The 10657-nt window shown below is 42.6% G+C and overlaps 1 protein-coding gene across 2 annotated transcripts; it reads left to right on the top strand.

Annotated features, from left to right (window-relative positions):
* On the top strand, window positions 1-8948 carry LOC126568320 (integrin beta-PS). Of its 2 annotated transcripts, none has more exons than XM_050224782.1 (6): window positions 1-478; window positions 557-785; window positions 1321-1405; window positions 5809-6243; window positions 7558-8790; window positions 8875-8948. In XM_050224782.1, exons 1-6 carry the CDS (start codon window positions 1-3, stop codon window positions 8938-8940), a joined length of 2526 nt encoding a protein of 841 aa, XP_050080739.1. In that variant the 3' UTR covers window positions 8941-8948. The 2 variants fall into 2 exon arrangements, with proteins under 2 accessions (XP_050080739.1, XP_050080747.1); XM_050224790.1 differs by lacking the exon at window positions 1321-1405 and adding an exon at window positions 4083-4167 and having other exon boundaries at window positions 25-478.
* The last annotated feature ends 1709 nt before the right edge of the window (window positions 8949-10657 follow it).

Raw genomic sequence — 10657 nt, 5'->3', positions numbered from 1 at the left:
ATGCTTGCTAATCCACGGCCTCTAGGAGGCTCCACCATGTACGTACTTACAATCGCATTGCTAGCCTTCATCGCGCAACATGCAACGGGACAGCTGTCCACGTACCAGCTCACGACCTGCCCGGGCAAAACGACCTGCAGCCAATGCATCCAGACAACCAACTGCCGCTGGTGTACGATGCCCAACTTTACACATCCGCGCTGTCACGGTCAGATCGAGAAGTACTGCCCGGAAGAGTATACCGTCGATCCGAGCAATACGTTCCAGCTGGTACAGGGCCGTGAGCTAACGAAACCTTCGCGGCGCGTGCTGGAGGGCCAGAGTGAGCGCGAATCGTACTACTCGTCGAGTCACTATCAATCATCTTCATCCTCATCGTCCTCGTTTCAACAGTCATCGTCATCGTACGAGTCGGAATCCGCTGCTGGCAGTATCGTCCAGATATCACCGCAGCGCGTCAGCCTAAAGTTACGCTTGAGTGAGTAATCGGTTTCCAATCTAGCACAGCTAACATCGAGCGACAAAGATTGAACCTCTTGCATAAAACTATTTCCAGATGAGGCGTTTCGGTTTAATGTAAACTACGCGCAGGCCGAAGACTATCCCGTCGATTTGTACTATCTGATGGATCTGTCCAAATCGATGGAGGACGATAAGACGATCCTGTCCACGCTGGGTGCCGATCTTGCGTCCGAGATGCGAAAGATTACCAGCAATTTTAAGCTCGGTTTCGGATCGTTTGTTGATAAGGTGCTGATGCCATACGTGTCGACCGTACCGAAGAAGTAAGTACAACGCTTCCGATGTGTGCCTAACGCTAACGGTGTAACTTTGTGCCAGCAAAAGTGTGCCCCTTCCAGGTATATTACGTCGAAATGAAGTCTTGCTATTTTGCGATGTGATACACTTTTCTCCGGTATCCATTGTTGAACGCATTCTCTTTATTATTTCATATTAAATATAGACTGTGATGGTCAGGACTTGAGTATCAAATCCCATCCGGAGCGAACCCCATACACAGGACTAACTATGTCCAGCTACGGATGTAATAATAAGTCAAGACAGCCAGAAATCTGACCAGCCAAAGGACCTTCCGAGGTTATCGTGCCAAAATGAAGCAGAAACAGAATTGTTACCTTAAGAAGCGCCACCCTTTACGTTGGGTCATGTTTCATGTGGTCTACTAGTCGTGTCTGGTAGCTCACCAACCCACAGCTACCGTTACCCATTTTCTCACACTCTTTCTCACCGCGAGACAAAACACTTATACCTTTGCTCTTCTTTCCTCTCATAACACGCGCGCTCGCCTGACAATTACAGACTGGAGCATCCATGTGATGGATGCAATGCACCATACGGTTACCTACATCATATGTCGCTTAGTTCGGACTCCAACCTCTTCACCGTAAGTCATCGATCGTCGGCCTGACCGTGTGGCCTTAGTGGCCATAATTTTACCGAGGGTTTCTATTGCATCTTAGAGCTATTGTCGTTGTCCGTAGTTTTCGTATCTCTTACACACATTCAACTTTGGTTAGTTTACATTCGTTAATGAGTACCACACAGACAGACACACCCACCCGTAGGACGTTGATATCGCAATCTACACGTCAAAGTACAATATCGTATCGCATGCACTCCGCTCTTTCGCTCTGGAATATATTATGGATGTTTTCGATATTGTGTGTGTGCTCCACTATTCCCTTTTTTAAGGTTAGCAACTTCTTTATGAAAATTTAGTTATTTTTTTAACTTTTCCTTTATCATTCTTTTCTTGGTGTTGCGTATTTTTTGACGTTGTTTCGTCTGCGAGCTGCGAGCTTTTAGCAAAACTGTTAAATGTAACAGTATACACGTAAAAAACTGGAGCGCAGGTATAATTTCCAGTGTCCCGATTATTGTTACATTTTAACATTTATTTCAACGACCACCACATACTAATCGGTATGTTTTGCCATTTTATTTTTGAAAAGCGTTCAAAATAATGGAAGTATCGGTTTGAAACTTTTGCAAATGCCTCATATTGCAAAAAAAAAAAACAGATTTTTGTATTTGTTTGAAATAAACTTAAAAATAAATTATTTTTCGATTTGGTACCCCTATTTTCTATAACCTCCTACCACACCATCTTTACAGTCTACATTTTGTCGTATTGTAAAGCTTGTATCTTTAGATCTGTTCGTTTCCTATTGATAAAATTGCCTTAGTAACCACTAGTAAGGTTCTTTTCAACACAAATTTGCCTTAGTAGTGCCTTAGTTGGCGGATTTGTATCGATTTTGTCAATAGGGTGTATTTGCATCAAGTTTTCAATTAAGCGGCGACTATTTGCTGTCAAGCTTATAACATTTCTTCTTTTTGTCTTTTTTTTCACACCGCATACAAAATGTATGACCTACCCCGGGTAGCTGGTTATAGCGAAGTAAGGGTGTTTTTATGGTCATTTAAACGAAGGTTCATTGTATCCTGCAATCGTCGGAAATTGGAAAACCTTTCTCTTGCCGAAGTCGACATTGAAATCAACTAACGGAAATGAACCATTTCCATTCCGATGTTCCTATTTACCATCATGTGATGGATTCGTTCTAGTACATTTGCGCTTTCCATTCGATTTTCGCTGATTCATTCGATTGCCTTTTTCATTCCTTTCCTTTTACATACCAAGCAAATCAAGTTAAAAGGTCCACACAATAAGAAAATGGGCTAGTAACGCAAAAATTCATACTGCAAAATGTGCTTCGTCTGCCACGCACATCTGTGTCCCATTAGTATTGTTTGAGCTCTGTTTGCTGTTTGCGCTTGGTTTTTCGCCGAGTCGTGACTTGGGGTGGCTTTTGCTACCGATAGCAAATTTGCTTCCAAGCATGCGTGAAGAAATGGCCGGCTTGTGCATATAGTTTGTGTTTTTAGCCTGTGTTTTCCTTTTGTCATGTAAAGCGCGAATATTGTTAACGTGCTTTCCAGCCTTGTCCCGTTCTTCCGGTGGCTACCGAGTCACGATCACACTCGTAATGTACTGGTCCGTAAAAAGGTAGCTTGGCGTTTGAGCTGTGTGCGTACTTTTTGTCAGGTGCAATGCTTTAGTAAAATCTGTAGTGTTTGCTTTTAGATTGTTTGTTTTGTTTGTGTACTTCTAGATGTGTTGTTATGTGTGTGAGTGTGTGTTTACACGTGTTTTATTAGTAGCTACATGTATCCGTATTTTAGATGTTATTCAATGTGCTTTATTGATTAAACAAATCAACCATAGATTGTGTGCATATGTATGTTAGTATGTTTCGCGGATGGTTTCATTTGTTATTTTGTTTTTCTTTTCACGTTCAGTTTACATCATTTCACTATCTAGCGCGTTCCACAGCATAAAAGTGGGATGGGGTTTTTGCTCTTTTGTGTGGTTTACTGGCGGTTTCGTAAAACATCCACTTCGGGAAGCGTCATATATGGGACCCATACGACACTTCATCACGCACACATATCAATATCAAACTCTGTCACTCTGTCACACGCAAAATTGTTTTGATACAAACATTTTGTATTATAAAAAATCCAAAATTTTGTTATAATTTGGCTAATCCTGATGGGAGTGACAGAGAAAAGAAAAGTGTATTGGTTTCATATTTATCTGTATGGGTCACGTCACACGTAGTGTTACTTATCATTTGTTAATTTTAGGCCTAATTAGGTGTAAGGTTGGGTCTGCATAGGGATCTGTTTTACTGTGTGGGTAATCATGAACGGTACGTTTAATTCATGGTTTGTTTCTACAACACGGAACATCCGGCTCAACATTGGCAGGTTATCTTCATCCAACATTCAAATGCACACAGAGTCACATTTTAGCTATCTTGGATCACTCTGATGTGCTCCAACCGACCTCACGGCTCACCATCATCATTCACTTAACCCTGCGTACAAAACGGATGTCCAAGCAGCTCAAAGTGGTGCGACATGGCGCCGTGTATTACTTATATCTGGTTTTGCACCACACCTCCACGTTTCGAGACAGTTCCACCTAGTGCGTCGTGCTTTTATTGATGTTTTGCCATATTTTTTTTCTTCTATCATTCTCTCTCTCTCCTCAGTTTGCGCGAGCCGTGCCCCGGTTGTGTCGCGCCGTACGGCTACCATAACCTAATGCCGCTGAGCACGGATGCCAATCTTTTCTCCGTAAGTGTTGCCTTCCCCCAACAAACGATGTCCGTTTGTGAACAGGCAAACTATGACACACTGTTTGACACCTGTTTAGTATCTAAGTTTGCTCTATTAAACTATAAAAATACAAGCAGCGGGGAATGTGCAACCAGATTAGCGAGATAATAGCACCTACAAATACTTAATCATTGGTTCGCACACCGCTGCCTCACACGCACACACACACACACACACACACACACACACACACACACACACACACACACACACACACACACACACACAAACACACCACAAGCCAAGATCGACATTCATCGTCTCCCGTGTAATATGGACCAATGAATTTGTGTGTGTGTGTGCGTGTTGATGTTTTTTTTTTTGAGTAGGCTAGTAGGCCAGCATATACCCCTGTCCTCCATCCGTCCCTCTATATCTTCTTATCGCTAAAATGTTGTGCCAGTCTAAAATCCAGGTGTGGTGTTGCAGCTCCCTATATTTCCAACCCCAGCGCTTGATTTTATTCACAAAGCCCAAAATCTTCCACATTGTGCAACAGGACGCACAAGCAGGCAAGGGCTATAAAGATTGCTTCTCCATTACAGCAAAAGACAGCTTCTCAAATAATTGCCTTTTAGTGCTAAAATAATTTCACTTGCTGCTGAAAATGGTTTCACACAGCATCAAACACCTGCGAGAGATTATACAAAACATACATGCAGGATGATGATTTTTGCACGACAGAAACAGATAACCGTGAGACACTATTGATAAAAATTAGTGGGCAAGTGATGATACAACGTGACGTAAGAACTTTTCCCCCAAAAATATTACTATGTTGCAGGGTAGTTTGATTGTTTGTGTGTGATGTTTTTTTTTTGGCGAAGACACTCGGAACTTTAAAATTTTACAAATGACACATCCTTTCTTCGCTCGTATTATTGTTTGAGTTTCCTTTAGGTGTTGGGGTATGTTACATAAGAAACACAATAAGTTTTGTTTTTTTTTGTGTTCGTTTTATGTAGTAACGTGAAGCCTTCGTGAACTGTCAACATCTACCAACGTGTAACATAATAATTAAAAAGTACAAAAACAGTTTGATTTAACTCTCACCTATGAACCATGTTGCACAGCACATCAACAAGCAACTTAAGTAGTCTATTCTATCACAACTGCTGCACTAAATAATATTATGTAAATCAAGAGTAGCATGCGACACTTATCGTATTTCGTTGTTTTTTTTTTTTATCGACAACATGATTTTGAATTTACTGTGTGCATCCGATGCCTGAGTGTTTTATGTAGATGTTCGTTGTTGTAAACATCACCTTTGCCTTATTTCTTTATGCTTTTTACGTCAATCCGTTTGCATGCTTTGTTTTTTTTTTACATAGAGATCGTAAAACCCCGTAACTCGTAGAATGTCATATTAACAAATAATTTGGTATTTGGGCTTTGTACTATAATAGAGGAGATAAAAGTGACTAACAAACATGTTTCAATAACAGCTGGTTGTGATTCAATTTTTTTTCTAAAATCATTTCGCTTAGTAACTATTCAGGGTACAGGGTTTACGGACGAAATAGTGTGCAATATAAGAGAAACCCTTCAACTAATGTCGACTTTTTCATCTGTTTTCCTCGGTAACGCACCGAACAGCACGAGGTACAACGTGCCAACGTTTCGGGTAACTTGGACGCACCGGAAGGAGGGTTTGATGCGATCATGCAAGCAATCGTCTGCCGCGAACAGATCGGATGGCGCGAAAAGGCTCGGCGACTGCTGCTGTTCTCTACCGATGCTGGCTTTCACTATGCGGGCGATGGCAAGCTGGGCGGTGTGATTACACCGAACGATGGCGAATGCCATCTGGACCATAACGGCCGTTACACCCATTCGACCACACAAGACTATCCGAGCATATCGCAGATCAACCTGAAAGTGAAACAGAATGCCATCAACGTGATCTTTGCTGTGACGGCGGAAGAGCTATCCGTGTATGAGCAACTGTCCCGGTTGGTGGAAGGTTCATCCGCTGCCAAACTTTCGAACGATTCGTCCAACATCGTATCGTTGGTACGCGACCAATACAATGTGAGTACATGCGTTGGCCGTTCGCGTGTTTACGAGGGTGCATGATGTGATTGTTTGTAATACGCTTATATTATACTGCGCTCTGATATGTGCGCCCTTTTTTGCTGAGCATTTCCTCTCCAATTTCTCTAGCCTATATTTTGCGTTCCTATAGCCTAAACTATACCCGTAGCCTTATCATTCCTCAACAACATGATTTTGTCCCTAAACGTTCCACCTCATGCGTTTTACGTCTATAGTGGTGACCTATCTTGATCTTGAAGCACAACGCTATTTAGACGGATTTAAAATCTGCGTTCGATCGTATTTGACTCTCGACTTCCACCTGGAGTAAGTCCCTAATTGTGACAATTAGAGATCAACGGCCTAATTGTCTCCTTGTTGAAGTCATTTCTAAGTGTTCGTTCGTTTCGTTTGAGATTCCTTAATGCATTTTTTTTTCTGTCTTGCCTCAATGGTAGTTTTCTTTGTTATGCCTATGTTGTGAAAATCTGTTTTCCGAATTTCTTCGAGTGCGGATTGTGTTTACCTTCAAAACGGGTTTTGACCGTTTTTTCTCTTGGTAACTATCCCTCTATTTTTCACTGTTAAGTGTCAACTTTTTTTTTTGTTTACCCGATACCCCACATTCCTTGTCTCTACCGTTATGTGCTGGACCAAGTCCTGGTCAACCGTGTTTCGTTGGTGAGGGACTTAGACGTTGGCTCAATAGTGACCTTATCTTAACGTTCCACATCAACTCTATGGTTGCTAGAACGTGAAAAACACTGGGTATCCTGAAGCGTGTGACTTCTCTGATCGTCTGTGTTTGAAAGCGCTGTATTGCGCGTCACCAAAGGCTCGGATCCATAAGGATCAAATCGAGCGGGTGCAGAGATCGTTTACCAAGTTTGCTGTGCGCAAAATTCCACCCTACCCGAGTTTCGAGTCTAAGTGTCAGTTGCTCTTGATTTTCTCGAGTACCGTCGATCACGATCTCAAACCCTTTTTGTCGCTTCCCTCTGGTTAGATTGCATAGATGACCCGCACCTACTTGGCAACATCCCGTTCTATGTTGCAAATTGTACACTTCTTTCCCCTTCTACTTATCCCTAGACGCTGTACCTGTGCCAGTCGCAACGATCCTTTTTTTTACGGGCACTTCGTTCGTTCAACTCCTCATCTCATGTATTAGATTTCCACCACGAAACTCCTTCCTCACGAATCTAAGCTTTGTTTTAATTAATTTTAACTAGATTTAAGTGTAGCAACCCATACAGGATAGCCATGTGACAGACAACACATTAATAATAAAATAATTTTTTTATTGTGTAGAAAATTTCCTCGTCAGTCGAGATGAAGGACAACCGTACGGATAACGTGATCGACGTCAAGTATTATTCACGCTGCCGCAACACGAACGGTGCGCTCCAGCAAACGAATCGCTGCGAAGGGCTAAAAGTGGGCGATGTCGTAACGTTCGAGGCACACATTACGCTGCTCCAGTGTCCGAACGATCCACGCGACTGGCATCAAGTGCTGCAGATCTATCCGGTTGGTATTAACGAAAGTTTGACGGTAGACATCGAGATGCTATGCAGCTGTCCCTGTGAACATCCGTCCGATCCGGAGTACCGCGAACGGGCCGACGAGTGCAGCAATGCAGGCACGTACAAGTGCGGTATCTGCGAATGTGATGGCACGAACCATGGGCAGCGTTGCGAATGTTCCGCGTTGGATAGTCTGCTCGAGCCGGGCATGGTAGATGCCTGCCGGATGTCGAACGCATCGGAAGAGTGTAGCGGCCGTGGTCAGTGCGTGTGTGGGGTGTGCGTTTGCGAACGACGCCCCAATCCGGACGAGCTGATTGAGGGACGGTACTGCGAGTGTGATAATTTCTCGTGTGATCGTCCGGGTGGTTTGCTGTGTTCTGGACCGGATCATGGACGGTGCGTGTGCGGACAGTGCGAGTGTCGGGACGGCTGGACCGGACCGGCCTGTGACTGTCGGGCAAGCAACGAAACCTGCATGCCACCCGGTGGTGGTGAGCTTTGCTCGGGCCATGGTACTTGTGAGTGTGGCACGTGTCGGTGTACCGTGACCGAGGACGGCCGATATACGGGACGGTACTGCGAAAAGTGCCCAACGTGCGCTGGACGGTGCAACGAGTTCAAGCATTGCGTCCAGTGCCAGCAGTACAAGACTGGGCCGCTAGCTACATCGAACGAGTGTGCAACCAACTGTACGCTGTTCGTACCGATCCCAGTTGAGAAAGTAACGATTGACGAGGAGCGTAACGATAACAAATGCACGTTCTTCGACGAGGACGACTGTCGATTTGAGTTCTCGTACAACGATAGCGACCAGGACAAGGTGATCGTGACGGCACAGGAAGAGCGAGACTGTCCGCCGAAGGTGTTTATGCTTGGCATTGCGCTGGCTGTCATTGCTGTGGTCGTGCTGATTGGTATGGCCGTACTGTTGCTGTGGAAGGTGCTCACGTCCATCCACGATCAGCGAGAGTTTGCTCGGTTCGAGAAAGAGCGCATGATGGCGAAATGGGATACGGTAAGTGATTTACAAGAAAGCAAGGAACACGTGTTTTAAACGCCATACACATTTAATATTCACATCTACATTTTCGTTTTATAGGGAGAGAACCCAATCTACAAGCAAGCGACAACAACATTCAAAAATCCAACGTACGCCGGCAAGTGAGCGAACAATTCTACCATCAACTACCACCATTCGACCTCGTCTGTATTGTTTGACTGATTTGTTTGATACGTTAATCGCTGATTTTATAGAGCAATGGGCAAATATCTAATGAAGCAGTACGAAAGTAGCGAGAAGTATTGACGAAAGGAGGAAGATCACCCACATTGCCTTAAGTTAGTATTCATTTTGTACCGTATGCTACGGTTGCTCGGACGGACGGCAGTTAAACCCTCCCCACTCCCCAACAAGATAAACTGTCCAAGTATATTTGTTAACTTATTACTTACTTACATATTACTACTAACTAGTAATGAGCGTGAAAAGCGGCAAAAACGATTTAACATTATCGAAACTCTCCCATTAGAAAATGAAGCGTTTTGCGAAAGGGTTTGGTAGAGATTTGTTCGGTTGAACGTTTTGCATAACAATGGTAGAAGGTAGAAAGCAACCTGTCATGATTTTTGTTACTAGATTTCGATTATTTTTTTTTCGATCACTACATGTCTCTAGTCGGCCGTACAAAAAGGAAAAATGGAGTAAGCTATCATGGGAAGAATAAGGATTTCGGTTTTCAGGGAAATGACAAGCGTTTCGATTTGTTCAACTGAACTCTAAAACAAAACGTGGAACCGCACGAAGGGTGCCTTGTGGTAAGGCAATCAATCTTTCAGTACGAATTTCGTATTTTTGTTTTCGTTTACCAACAGATATTAGATTCCAGATTTTGATGAAACGTCATATTGTAGTGTAGATTAAAGGAGTTTTTTTTTTTAAACGAAACACACCATTTATATATCAAGCCAAAAATTCAAATGAAATTAAAAATAGGCTTCCAGGAAAAAAGTGGCAATTTGCAATGATTAGAAGAAACATAAAATTCTCTTAACGACAGTCGGCAAAATTTTGACTCGTACGTACAACCTCAGGAAGGTTTCAAGTCTATGTCATTTCTGGCTTTCGTTTGACCGTGTTATATAAACGTAGCTGGAAGCTGGCAGGATTATCGCCTTCACATTTAAAGAATCCCAGAGGCGCACTATTAATCCTTAATATTGTCTTAGTGTAAGTCAAAGTACACAGTAAACCGAAAGCTCCTAAGTGCACTTCTGCTAGGTCGCCTGATCGGCCAACACAAATGTGTCAGTACAATCAGGCACAAACTTGAAAAAAAGCAATTATACTTACGTGAAAGTGAACAACCACTACTACTCGTGTGCCATCGAGTTTATTATTAGGATACAAATTGCCAAAACGACTAACGAAGAATAATATTTTCTCCCAAAAAAAATCGAATCGCGCGATACTTAGGATGAACGCACACACTTTTGGGCGAAGATTAAAAAATGAATACATTGTCAGCTAAATAGGATGGAACACAAAATTCAGATTTTAGGTACTCGAATCGCGTGTTGGCTTAAAAAAAAACAAATATTTATATCTGCGTACTCATTAACCTGTTTCGAGCAGCGTTGTATTTTAAAAATAATTCAATAATTTAATTAGTGTTGTTCTCGATTTTTGAGATAAGTTCTCTGCTAAACAAAAACGATCGCACGATTCAAATGAAAGAACTGTTTTGGGTGGGGAAAGAACAGTTATGTACTAGAATGAATTTTAATTCCACTAACGATACAATGATCTATACAATACTAATTTTGCCATCTGTGTACTCGGGAGTTTTCCACAAAAAAAAAAACTCAAAAACGAACATACGAAA

This window comes from Anopheles maculipalpis, chromosome X, assembly GCF_943734695.1.
Source record: "Anopheles maculipalpis chromosome X, idAnoMacuDA_375_x, whole genome shotgun sequence".
In the NCBI taxonomy this organism is placed as follows: Eukaryota; Metazoa; Arthropoda; class Insecta; order Diptera; family Culicidae; genus Anopheles; species Anopheles maculipalpis.
Note: the sequence above shows the minus strand (reverse complement) of the source record. Positions and strands in the feature narration are given on the sequence as shown.

Coding starts and splice junctions, on each gene's coding strand:
- LOC126568320 (XM_050224782.1), top strand. CDS start 1: ATGCTTGCTAATCCACGGCCTCTAGGAGGCTCCACCATGTACGTACTT. Junction 786..1,320: donor GTGTCGACCGTACCGAAGAA/GTAAGTACAACG, acceptor TGACAATTACAG/ACTGGAGCATCCATGTGATG. Junction 6,244..7,557: donor TGGTACGCGACCAATACAAT/GTGAGTACATGC, acceptor TTTATTGTGTAG/AAAATTTCCTCGTCAGTCGA.